The 13053-nt window shown below is 36.3% G+C and overlaps 2 protein-coding genes across 8 annotated transcripts; both read left to right on the plus strand.

Annotated features, from left to right (window-relative positions):
• The first annotated feature begins 392 nt into the window (after positions 1–392).
• Positions 393–6436, plus strand: LOC105160376 (Protein phosphatase 2C family protein). Of its 4 annotated transcripts, none has more exons than XM_011077715.3 (9): positions 393–747; positions 1399–1693; positions 2419–2546; positions 3114–3212; positions 3549–3707; positions 4367–4453; positions 4901–4992; positions 5321–5395; positions 5868–6436. In XM_011077715.3, exons 2-9 carry the CDS (start codon positions 1593–1595, stop codon positions 6120–6122), a joined length of 996 nt encoding a protein of 331 aa, XP_011076017.1. In that variant the 5' UTR covers positions 393–747; positions 1399–1592; the 3' UTR covers positions 6123–6436. The 4 variants fall into 4 exon arrangements, with proteins under 4 accessions (XP_011076017.1, XP_011076018.1, XP_011076019.1 ...); XM_011077716.3 differs by having other exon boundaries at positions 1402–1693; XM_011077717.3 differs by having other exon boundaries at positions 393–578.
• Positions 6437–7471: 1035 nt separating this feature from the next.
• On the plus strand, positions 7472–11642 carry LOC105160378 (DnaJ heat shock amino-terminal domain protein). 4 transcript variants are annotated; one of them, XM_088879888.1, is made up of 3 exons: positions 7472–7657; positions 8697–8797; positions 8941–11642. In XM_088879888.1, the coding sequence occupies exons 2-3, from the start codon at positions 8785–8787 to the stop codon at positions 11013–11015; spliced, it is 2088 nt and encodes a 695-aa protein (XP_088736014.1). In that variant the 5' UTR covers positions 7472–7657; positions 8697–8784; the 3' UTR covers positions 11016–11642. The 4 variants fall into 4 exon arrangements, with proteins under 4 accessions (XP_088736014.1, XP_088736013.1, XP_011076021.2 ...); XM_088879887.1 differs by having other exon boundaries at positions 8593–11642; XM_011077719.3 differs by having other exon boundaries at positions 8697–11642.
• Positions 11643–13053: the final 1411 nt, after the last annotated feature.

The following is a 13053-nucleotide window of genomic DNA, read 5'->3' on the forward strand; positions in this document are numbered from 1 at the left end:
GTGCCTTTATGCTTCTTATTTCTTAAGATAATTAATTGAATATGGTGATCACAATATAATTTTTAATATTTTTATAATAAATTTTAAATCGATTATGATACGCAGTCTTGAAAAGCTAAGTTGCAACTTTGGGTTATTCAATGCGATTTCTGGTTCATTATGTAAAAGTATGATTTCAAAGAAAGATTTATTAAAGTACTTATATGTTAGTAGATAATCAAAATAGAATTATAATTATTTCTAAGTATTGATAGAACTTTTTGATTTTATTTTATGAAATTAAATCTAGTCATATAATAAGTTAAAGAAAAGTTACAATGTAAATGCCACGTGGGCACATTGTCTTGGGGTGTAAGCAGATTCAAAACTCAATAATACATCGCGTCTTTCTCTCTCCTACTCTATTCTATTCCACCCCCGCAACGGAAACGCATTCATCTTCCCTGAGCCTGAGGGTTTCCAGATTTTGTGAAGCATCTCTTTCTTCTTTCACATTCTACCACAATAACGAGCATTTCTGTTAGCGAGGAATCGAACGTTTCGGATCTTCTACCCGATTCACACAGCTGGATTTGAAGGTTGAATGTGATCGAGCTCTACTCGTTCGAGACGTGAATTATGTGTCTATTTTTCCAAATCAGATTTGTTCTTGAATAAATAAATTCTTTATTACGATAATGGCGGCAGATCCACATCTCGCGATGTGGTTTTGCAGCTTGAAGAGCCAGATAATCTGAAATTCTGAATGTAAGAGCCGCGTTTTCTTTTCTTTTATTTCTTTTTTTTTTTAATCTGCTTTTCTATTTTTCTTTTAAATCAAAATCTGCGGGTTGGTCGTGAAGTTTATGGGATTACAAGAACTTAGTGGAGCATGCTAAGCGATTGTACTGCTTCGTTTTGAGATTAAATACGTAGCAAAATGAAAGCGGCAAATTTACACCGGTGTTATAAAATAATTGAGGAAATAAAATTTGTGCCGAGTATAAAAGGACGACTTTATTGAGTTTAATATGGTTATTTGACTACTGTGTCAGCTCAAGATTCAACCTTTTCAATTATTTTATTTATGAGCAAATCGAATAAAGGTCTATTTGCTGCATGACTTAAAATGAAATAGTGTCCATGGATAGTTTACGTGGTATGCAAAAAAAGTTGTCTGTACTAAAAAGTGTACTTTATCGTGACAAAAGTGAATCTATTTAAACCTTATTGTTTCCTGTATTCTGAGCTTGAAGTGGAGAAACAGAGGATTTGTTTGTTATGTTAAACTATCTCAACTCGGTCTCCCATTTTCATCAATAATTACTGATTCATGTTAATCCGTTATATTCACTATTTTCTTGTTAATATGATGGAAAAATGTGATGCTGATCTTCTTTCTCTTTTTCTTCTTCTTAGTAGGTTGGCTTATTACTCAAAAGTTAAGATCAAGGATCTGGTTAAGTTGTTATCAACAGCTTTTTGAAGTCTGTATTCTTTGTGTGGGACATATTGGGAGATACACTGAGGTGAGGCAAATTGGCTGCAGCGGTGGAGGTTTCAATGCAACTTGCAGCTCAACTTATTTGTGGTCGTGAGTTTGAAAACCGAGAATGACAATGTTGGATCCTGGTGCAACTTCTAAAGGACCAATGAGTGATACATTACCTGAGAAGGATGAGAACGGTGGTTATGCCAGTGGAGGATGGAAGAGGTGATTGAATATGTAGGATTTAATCGTGTTATTTTTATCTAAGAATATGGGTCGGATAGTTAGCTACTCAAGTAAAGTTTTGGTTGTTATCCTTGCATCTCTTTGTAGTGTGAATAATCCAATAAAGATTTGGCAAACCCAGAAAATCTCACCTTTTATATTTGGCATCACTAATGAGTTAATCAAGCATATGTTTTGGTGATTATCACAGAACCTTGATGGTAAAGTACACAGTATTAAAACTAATCACTGATAGTGAGATCAGTGTGGTGTTTTTCAGAATTAGTTGGTGGATTTGTCTGTACTTTTATTTTCTTTGTAAGTTATTTAATGGAGGATAGAGTGTTCTATTACATGAGCATTTGGCAATGTGGTTTCCTTCCTGAAAGGAGAGGAAGGATTGCTTTTAATGATAACAGATTGTTTCTTAATGTTAAACTAAAAGTTCTTGGATTGTTCCTTATGGACCTTATCTTTATTGATTTGACTAAAGTCTTGTTCCTTCTATGTTTCCTCAATTACATATCAAGGCATGCTCGAAGTTTACCAAATGCAATGCTCATTTTTCTATATTATGGAATAGTTGAAATTACATGCAAGGTGCATGGTGTATTAGCTTTCTTAAACAAATATCAAATTTTCGCTGCTGAGTTTGTTTACTCTTATGTTATGAGCATTGTAATGTTATTTCAAGTCACATTCACATTTTGTTTCCTGGTTGGCAGTGGAGATGGAAGATTAAGTTGTGGGTATTCTAGTTTTAGAGGAAAAAGGGCTAAGATGGAGGATTTTTATGACATTAAGACTTCGAAGATAAATGGACAGTCTGTCTGCCTATTTGGGATCTTTGATGGTGAGCTCTTCTCTTATAGTCCTTCATCTTGAAGCTTAAATTATTTGCTAATTAAATGGAATACCTGCTAGTGGGTGCAATCTGCAGTAAATGGCCCATGTAAAGACAAGAGTTGTCATATAGCAGTCCTTAGTGGTTCTTAATATATGCATGAATTGAAGCTGCTCACAACTGCCTATTTTACGTGTAACTCCAAGAGTTTGGAGATGACCTGCAATAAGGGAATTAGGACTGGTAGATTAGCTTAGAACTCCTAGTGCTAGCTGTCTCATTTAGATTGTTCAAGTCCATTTCTTTAGCGAACCTAAGTGAGCTTGGCGACTCAAATTGATCATGATAAAAGGTCTCTGGCTTGAGCTTGTTCATGACCACTCTCTATTTTAACTTTTTCCTTTGAATCTGAAGGCTAAAGCAAGGTAGATGCTAACTTTGACTGCATTGCATGCTTTTAAAAGTAGAAAAAGTCAAGCTTCGAGCTAAATGCTTCTCATATTTTCTTTGGACCTAATTGTGCAGTGGAAATTTCGTACTCGTCTTCAGTCTTCTAACAAGAATTCGTCATGGCAGGTCATGGAGGCTCTCGTGCTGCTGAATTTTTGAAGGAACATCTTTTTGAGAATCTCATGAAACATTCAGAATTTATTACGAACGCGAAACTAGCAATAAGTGAGTTGCAAATTATGAGTCATCACCTTTTATTACCAGAACATTGACGTGCGGTTGCAGGGTGGATATTACCAGACTCTGATTAATATGGGTACTCTGCATGTCATGTATAACCTATATTATATAGCATGTGTATGAAACTAGTCTCATAGAAAATGATTGCAGTATTAGCTTATATCTCATCTTGAACTACTTATGCTAACCTTTCTTTTTGTTGCATGTCTTGAAACATTAAATTCTATGGAAGATGGGTTACCAATGAGTGGGTTTTTATTAGTTTGTTACATTCTCTCTTTTAGCTCCTTGGGGCACCCTAATGATTATATAAAAGTACAGGTCAGACATATCAGCAAACTGATGCAGACTTCTTGGACTCCGAAAAGCACACTTTCCGAGATGATGGCTCTACAGCTTCAACAGCTGTTCTTGTTGGCAATCACCTTTATGTTGCTAATGTTGGAGATTCCCGAACTATAATATCAAAAGCTGGAAAAGGTACTAAAAGTTTTCAGCTACTTTTAGTATACCTTTAATTCTGAAGGGAAGTCCTATAGTCCTTCCCCTGCAGATAACACTATTTATGAATCTTCTTTAAATGTTAACCTCTGAATTATTCCATGATATAAATGTTGTTGGTTGCTATTCTTTGGTGACTAACTACCAACAACTCTAATGAAAATTTAAATCTAATGTTTTTCTGGAAATGCAACCAGTTAGCAAAAGTGATACTTTTGTTGTAGGATCAAGATACTTTTTACCATCACAATCCTAAGCACTGTATCTGACCCTGCATGGTGTTCTGTCATGTTCCAGCCAAAACTTGATGCTGCCTGCATGTGGAAAGTTTTGTGATTTTTGGGCTTTGAAAGCCTTTGAAATATTAATTGGCATAAGAAATGATCTATGATCATCGCTTGTCTTTTACATGTGAGTACGTTCTAGTTCCTAAAAATTGGTTAACATGGGGTAGATAGACAAATCAAGAGATTGGTATTGTGGTGATGGGATATTGAAGTGACTTTCTTAATTTTTGAGTATCTATGCTTCTACAATATTTTGACAGCATCCACTTTGGTTGCTGGTGAGGATGATGATTATTTCGAGTTCGGTGGTACGCTACACAAACTATTGAGGTAATTTTTCTTGTTTGACAGCAATTCCGCTATCTGAAGATCATAAACCAAATAGAAGTGACGAGAGGAAGAGAATTGAAAGTGCCGGAGGTGTTGTGATGTGGGCAGGTATAACCCTTCCATGTGTCAACTTCTTGCTTACTGGATGTTTTTGCAATGTAGCAAGAATCTTCCTTGTTGACTGATTATCATGTAGGATATAGGGAGAGGTTCTGTTTTATGTCAGCAAGAGTTTTTGCTCATTAGTTCCTTGCCAAAGCAACAAGTGGTACTTTAGCTTCTATTTGATCAGCAATAATCTAACTGAAGATCTCTTTCATGCAATATATTGAGTTGGCTTATGATGCTTCACATAACATGGATAATGGAGCCTTATCCATGGACTAAATGATCTTTGTATAATTCTTTTTACTTCAGATTGTCATGTCAGGAGAGGTCATTTATCATTGAAAAGGTTATTGGTGACAAGTAAAAAAGAAAATAAAATAAATTATCTAGTGGCATTCAATACTTATAAAGCAGCTGATGTACCTTGCATCACTGCTATTGCATTAGGCACTTGGAGAGTTGGAGGTGTCTTGGCCATGTCTCGTGCTTTTGGCAATCGCATGCTGAAGCAATTTGTTGTGGCTGAACCTGAGATTCAGGTACTCTTCAGAATTTTAATCATCGTTGATTACTTCATATTAATAACTCTGTTGGTTCATAATGATGAACCACAACCAGCCTCCCGAGTGTTGTGTTATCACAAATTTGAGTTTTGCCAATCATAGAAACGAATCAATAAGTCATTAATCAGCCAGAGCCAGATACAATATAAACTGATAGAGCATAGGAGAGTAGGTAGATGTACTCAGTTGGTGTTTGCCACGAAGCGCAGATATTGGTTACTATTGTTACTTTATTTGTGCATAGATGATCATGGAGTCATGTCATCTAGTCGGAGTTTTTTCAACTTTTCTTGTCACTTTGTAGGAGCAAGAGGTTGACCAAGATCTTGAAATGCTTGTGCTTGCCAGTGATGGACTTTGGGATGTTGTACCTAATGAGGTAATCTTTCTGATAGACAAAGATCCTCATTTATCATCTATTCTGAATCTTTATCTTCTTTTGGGCCCTTTTATGTATTAATCCAGTTTTGCCTGTTACAAACTGGTGTTTTAGATACTATTAATGGAATTCAGGCCTATCTTTATATAACTAAATAATTATACAAGATATTATGCAGAAAACTGCAGGAATCCCCTGATGGATCATCATCACTATATTTAATGATAACTAAGTTATGGATGCAAGTGAATACATAAAAGAGACAAGATATTACTAATGCCTCTTGACAAACCATCCAGGACTCTTACTTGTAAAAATGTGATTTTGACTCCACAGTAAATATTTTGATATATGTTTTAGAATTATGTGCCTTCCACAAAAATATAGTATAAAATGAACACCAAATGAATATCTCAAAACTATGTTTAGCATTAGTATCATCAGTAGTTATCCCCCTTCGCATTACTTTCAGGATGCTGTCTTGATAGCGCAAACAGAAGAAGAGCCCGAAGCGGCTGCTCGGAAGTTGACAGAAACAGCATTTAGTCGTGGTAGTGCTGACAATATCACCTGCATTGTCGTAAAGTTTAACCACCAGAGAGGGGTACCTGAGCAAACCCAGCAGCATCTCAGACTCAGTGCTGAACCCTCGGAAACTCAGCAAAGTAGCAAACCAGATGCTGAGGAATCCCAGCAGAAACCCGTAGCAGATCCACAGGAGACCTAACACAGTTGATGATTTTATGGACACTTAATTTGCACGACTTCCACATGCAACCTGAGTAATAACATTTCATGAGCTGAGGGGGGTTGTGATTTATTCATTCATTGGTTCGTTTCTTAAAGTTGTCTTGTAATTTATATCGCCAGTGTGGTTGTAAGTCGATGCTCATGAAGGTGTTTTTCTGGGTCAATTAAATGAAGACTGGTATAGTTGTTCGTTCATCATCTCTTAAAAGTTAGTAATTTCCCACACTTCAAATGATAGTATTTTGTAATTCTTTTCTTATACGAAAATTGGTGGTCTCTAGGTTTCCAGTTCATGTCCTCCACTTTCCTGTTTTGTCTCTGGAAAGCCTACAATACCATTGATTGGTTTATTCTGCTTAGTTGCATTAAACTCTTTGCATTCTTTATGAAGAAGATTGGATCAATCATCGGGGAAGTCAATATATATTGTGAATACTGTAGGATTATTGCATCTTCACCCATGTCAACACCCTTCGAATTTCATTTACACTTCAAAACTATCTTACAAGTTTTTACCTCCATCAATATTCACTCAATAAATCAAACCATGTGCCATTTGAAATTGACTGCTGAAGAGCAACAATCCATTTATAGAAAAGTTGATTAAAAATTGGACCAATGTCCAGAACATGACTTGCAAATGCTATTATACATGTGGTGTGTATATATTGAATAGATTGAAAAAAAATGAGGTTTTGCAATAGAAAAACTAATCCCAAATAACTTAGCTTTTATGCTATGTCCCTTAATGCCTATGCCATACTAAGTTTGGAGAAATAATATTTGTTAGCAAATAAAGTATCGTTTTTTTGAAGAATAACTCCTCAATTTACTAAAATTACCTCTAAAGACCTAAAACAATTTAAGTTTATTTATTTTTTTTAAGATGGACCAACTGAAATTTTAAATGAACAAAAATCATTGTTTAAATTGTAAAGAATATTAAATTATGAGTTAAATTATATGCAAAGATGAACTGAATCACGTATCTGTTGCGAGTTTACAATGAAAAATAATAATGTATGAAAAAGAAGATTTTATTTAATTGGATACGGTGCGGATAATCGGGTAGATGTTGATATACGAATAAGAGATGAGGTAATTCAGTTGGAGATAGAACGAGTAAATGCAGAAAACGTTATAAGAGTAGAATCGAATAAATTAAAGTTTTTGAATTTTTAAAATTACAAAAAGGGGCAAAAAAGGTACTCTAGTTAAAAAAGTAACTCTAGTTAAGCTCAAATGTACTGGTTAACCCTAGTTAATTTTAGGTCTAGTTAGTGTTAACCAAAGGTTGGTTTAAAACATAAAAATGAAACCCTACACCACACTACATTTTCAATTTCAGATTTTTTAGGGCCTTTCAGATTTCTTCTTTCTCTTGGGGGGGTTTGACTAAAAAACTTTTGCAGTCCCCCAATTCAATTTGGTGGGAAAAACTAAATTAAAAAAAAAAAGGAAAAAATCCCGACAAATTTCGCATCCTGCTCGTTCGAGTTCCGAAATTAAAGGGTAATTTCTCCTTCTCTCTTTTATTTTATATAATGAATTCTATTTGAGGATTGAAAATTTTGGTTCTGAATCTAGGGTTTCTGAACAGTGCATGAATCTGAATTTTGGTGTGGAATTTGGGTTTTGTGTTTGTCCAATCATTTCAGATCCATTCTACTGGTCTATTTTTGTTGAATTTTGTTTTATTTGTGATTCGTGAGTTTTAGCCATTTTTTTGGCATATTTCTGTGGTAGTGTTGAATTGTTATTTTTAAATCAATGCTGTTAGAACTTGGAATTAAGATTTGATGTAGTAGGCTTTGTTGCCTTACAACTGACAGATTTGATTTAATGTCATTCTTCACGGACTCTGGCGCTTAGGTGTCTTGTGTTTTTGTTTCTCTTTTCCTGTAACTTTCACTGGATTCTAAAGGAATTTGCGAATTTGCATTTGAGTGTTTAAAGAAAAATAAGCTACGGATAGTGGTTCATACTTGTTTACACTGTTTTAAAGCTCAGATTGTTCGCCGACTCATAAAACTGATCGGGTCTAGATCACTAAACCGTTTTGAACCCATGATCGAAATATAATATTATATGAGCAACTTCAATTTTCTTTTATAGTTTTTCTTTTGGTTCTTTGTTGATAAGCTTGGTTCTGATCTCTAAGACTTAAATTTGTCATTTAATGAACCTTTTTCCTTCTTCCTTCTTCCTTCTTTGTTGTCCCAATATTGGAGACTGGAACTCATGATCCACCGATTTGATGCTTTTCGGTGTTGTAACTTAGGAGGCCAGTATATTTGAAATTGAGGTTATCGATCAAAAAACTGACTTACGGGAATACAACTGAGATAAGCCTGCTCTATGAATATCACTTGGTTCTCAACGTTTTTCTGTTGCATGATCTTTAATTTTTTATAATCACTTCTACTTTAACGCTTGAAATGAATCAGGTACTTGAGAGTTAAGATTTAAGAGGATCTCTGTTATGCAGAGATTTTTAGTACCCAGCACTTTATATTTTGGTTGTGTTCAGCTGGTCTTTGGATGTTAACAGGGTTTGTCATGCTGTACTGAGACCGCTGTCAATAGTCAGGCAAACATTTGAGAGGCAAACCAGTTGCAAAGTATGGAGTGCAATAAAGATGAAGCCCTCAGGTCAAAATCAATTGCTGAGAGCAAGTTAGAAAAAAAGGATTTTGCTGGTGCAAAAAAATTTGCTTTGAAGGCACAAGCTCTATATCCAGGTTTGGATGGTATTTCTCAAATGTTGACTACAGTTGATGTGTATGTTTCTGCAGAGAATAAGATAAGTGGAGAAATTGATTGGTATGGGGTGCTTGGTGTGAGCCCGTCAGCTGATGATGAAACAATAAGAAAACAATACCGAAAATTGGCGCTCATGCTGCATCCTGATAAGAATAAATCAGTTGGTTCTGATGGTGCATTTAAGCTTATTTCAGAGGCCTGGAGTTTGTTATCAGATAAGGCGAAGAGGTTGGCGTATAATCAACGGAGGGGCTCTAAAGGATTTCAACAGAAAGTTCAGGTGCAAACTGGTGGTCCATCAGTACCATCCAGGCCAAATGGTGTATTCAACTTTGCGAGCAGGACGACATCAGCTCCAAAAACCCAAAACACTAGTGGGAAGGCACCGCCTACACCAACTCCTACTCCATCTCATCAAAGAACTGATACTTTTTGGACCATCTGTCATCGATGCAAGATGCATTATGAGTATCTTAAGATGTATCTCAACCATACTCTGCTTTGCCCCAATTGTCACGAAGCCTTTATGGCTTCTGAGACAGCTCCACCTTTCAATTATTCTAAAGCATCGCATCCAGTTCCTCGGCAGCGACAGCATACTTCAAGTGATCAAGTCCCTAGTCGAAATGCTCCAGTTGCTCAAAAAGCAGGACCAGGTCAAGCAGGTTCAAGTTCATCTAGATATCCGCAGTACCAACAGGATTTACTTTCTCGAACAGCTAGTGCTGGTGGCAGAGATCCTTCTATAGCTGCAAAAGCAGCGAATGTTGTTCAGCAGGCGCAGGATAAACTGAAGAGAGCATCTACTGAATCACATGCCCCTTCAGGGTGGGAGGGATATGTTAAAAAGAGAAAATTAGATGAGGAGAGTAGTCAACATGGAATGAACTATAATATGGGCCAGGGAAGTTATGGTTTTGGTACTGCACCAGGATCAAGGATTTATGGTTTTTCTAGCCCATACCGTCAGCCAAACAGTACTAGGGATTTGACACCCATTGAAACCCGCAACATGCTGATTGTAAATGCTCGAAAGGAGATACTAAATAAGATAAACAAGTGGAAGTCAGAGCCAACAGTGAAGGCTGCAGAAAAAGAGAAAGACATGACAAGAGAGAGCAAGAAAGAGAGACGTAGAACCACTGCAAATATTGAAGGACATGATCAAAATGGGAACAGTGACTTGTCTGCTACCGAAGCAGATCAACCGGGGAAGGGTCAGGTTAGCCATTCTGCTGATAATGCAAGTGAAGGAGATGCTAAAGCTGCATCCATGACTGTCCCAGATCCTGATTTTCATGACTTTGACCAGGATAGAACAGAAAGTTCTTTTGGGGATAATGAGGTGTGGGCTGCTTATGATGATGATGATGGCATGCCGCGTTTCTATGCTCTAATTAGCAAGGTGATATCTAGGAAGCCTTTTAAGTTGAGGATCAGTTGGCTTAACTCGAGAACCAACAGTGAATTCAGCACCATTGATTGGGTAGGCTCAGGTTTCTATAAAACATGTGGAGAATTTAGGGTCGGCAGATATGAGATCTGCAAATCTATTAACTCTTTCTCTCAGAAAGTTAATTGGTCAAAAGGCCCACGTGGGAGTGTCCTAATATTCCCCCAAAAGGGTGATGTTTGGGCGGTCTACAAAAATTGGTCATCTGATTGGAATGGGCAAACCCCTGAGGAAGTTATACACAAGTATGAAATGGTGACAGTGCTGGATGACTATATCGAGGAACAGGGTGTAGCTGTTGCGCCTCTTGTGAAGGTGGTTGGTTTCAAGACTGTCTTTCGTCCAAATTTAGACCCAGAAGTGATCAAGAGGATACCAAAGGAAGAGATGTTTCGATTTTCTCATCGGGTCCCAAAGTATTTGCTTACCGGTCTAGAAGCTCAAAATGCTCCAAAAGGATGTCTGGAGCTGGATCCTGCAGCTACCCCTTTGGAACTCCTTCAGGTGATAACAGAAAGTAATGAAGTTCAGACGGAGCCTAATAAAGCAAATGCTGATGAAGATGTACTGCAGAGTGTTCCTAGTAGTAGTTCAGGTGAAATTGCTCCTGGGGCTAATGCAGCTCAGGCTGTAAATATTGCAGAGAGTAAGTAGCCTTGTGGCCAACTAGGGTAAGAAAAGACTTGCCAACATAGCCAACAATTCAGTAGACCAAGAGATTGCCGAACTATTCAACTAGATGCACAAATAGCTGGAGATACACTTTTCTTTTGGTTTTTCAGTTGCACAAAGTGACAAGCCTAACAACTATTGGGATATTGGCATTTTGATACTCCGGTTAAATTTGGCAAAATTTGATGTTTTTGGTTTTGTTCTTATGTTATTGGACTTCAAATGGTTACAGGTAATTCAGGTCTTACCTCAGTTTTTAAATGTAAATGGAGTATAGCAGAGAAGATGAGGAAAAAGTTTCATCTTTTCCACCCAGCGCGAAGGGAATGCTTCACAACCGGGGAAAATGATTAAGATAGAGAGGTCTGTACATTTTTGTTCGGTGGGTCTGATTCTGCCTTCCAAAACATTGGGAATCCCAAATTTCTTTTGATGACTCTTATGATTTATAATTTGGAAGTGATGCCCATACTTTGTTGCTAGCTGCCTTACATATCTTTGTGCAGAAATGATTTGGCTGTACTATTGAAATTTATGTTGTGGAATTGCATCTCTTTCTCTCTAATCTTTGGGAGGTAATTTCATCAATACACTCGTGCAATTTCACTATTCTTGTTATTTGTTGGTTTGCTTCTTACCTAAAAACTAGCCTAATATTTCTCACCAGGGCCTTACACTGACTATATTGGCCTTTTCTCACAGTTTCCGTGATTGTCTTTAACTTCATCCTGTCTAGATTCTTTCTGCTATTGATAAAACCATGAAGTTGCAAAAACTCATATTCCAGAAACATCAATCAACTATTTTTACACATCTATTTGTACCAACCCATACGGTCTGGACGAGATCACAGTAGAAGTGGTAATTACTGACCTCTACTGTCAGCGGATTGAATTTTCTACTTCAAATTTTATCGCACACGCCACATATATAGTTACACAAAGTAAAGATATCGAGAATCATTTAATTGCAATTTATCCCACACGCCACATATATAGTTACACAAAAATAAAGATATCGAGAATCATTTAATTGCATAAGGGGTGGGGAAAATTAAGAAAACCCTCCTCCACACCATCATAAACGGCAACTCTTACGGAAAAATCATCCATACATTTCACTGAGATTTTCCCCAAATCCTTCACTCTTTCCAGAACCACAGCAATGGAGCTAGCATAGCAGGGATTCGCGATAAATTCTTGAAATCTTGGTACGTTTTATTTAGGAGCTTTTGTAGCCAAATCCCACCATATCATATGACCTAAAACTAACCTATTTCTTGAATGATGTCGCCGACCCACCACCCTCAAGCAACCTTGTAATAATTTCACGAAACCATCAAATCATTCAATGAAAACATGAAATACTACTTTATTCTACGTATCATTATAATTTATGTTTCAACCAATACCTAACGCGTCTTAATTTATTAACACACAACAATAATTCGTGGACACAAATATTTTTTATATTCATTTTATTAATTTATACCATATTTATTTATGACAGAAAGCATGGATTAGGTGGTAAAATTTATAATGGTTCTTGATCAAATAAAGAAGGACGTGACCTAAATTTATGTCCTCTTGCATGTGCTTTCATGTGTAATCCCCAACCCCAAATTATTAGCTATTCATGCACGTGTAGGCTGTCAGTACCAAGCCCACAAATATGCTATATGATATGTATTGTCTCTTTGTGTTCTTGTGCTCAAACTAATTTAGTTTTCAATCTAAGTAGTGGTCATGAGTACAACACTTTTGAAATCATTAATTAACATTAATTTTAGGGATAATTACATTGCCATCTCATAATGTTTGATGTAATTATACGTAAATTTTATGTAGTTTGAGAAATTACATCTATTACTTCATGGTGTTTATTTTCATCTAATTAACAAATAAATTCCCCCGTTAGTTAAAATTTACTGAATTTTCTAATATTAGCAAAAGTATATAAAGAAAATTTATTTTTGCTTATGATTGACTTAATTATCGCAGTTTAAATATTTTTTTTTTAT

The sequence above is a fragment of the Sesamum indicum genome, linkage group LG4 (genome assembly GCF_026168435.1).
Source record: "Sesamum indicum cultivar Baizhima isolate 11 linkage group LG4, ASM2616843v1, whole genome shotgun sequence".
NCBI lineage: Eukaryota > Viridiplantae > Streptophyta > Magnoliopsida > Lamiales > Pedaliaceae > Sesamum > Sesamum indicum.

Excerpts from the sequence above, each read along its gene's own strand:
- LOC105160376 (XM_011077715.3), top strand. The coding sequence starts at position 1,593 with ATGACAATGTTGGATCCTGGTGCAACTTCTAAAGGACCAATGAGTGAT. Across the intron at positions 3,708-4,366 it reads AATATCAAAAGCTGGAAAAG|CAATTCCGCTATCTGAAGAT; the intron begins GTACTAAAAGTT and ends CTTGTTTGACAG. Across the intron at positions 4,993-5,320 it reads TGGCTGAACCTGAGATTCAG|GAGCAAGAGGTTGACCAAGA; the intron begins GTACTCTTCAGA and ends GTCACTTTGTAG.
- LOC105160378 (XM_088879887.1), top strand. The coding sequence starts at position 8,769 with ATGGAGTGCAATAAAGATGAAGCCCTCAGGTCAAAATCAATTGCTGAG.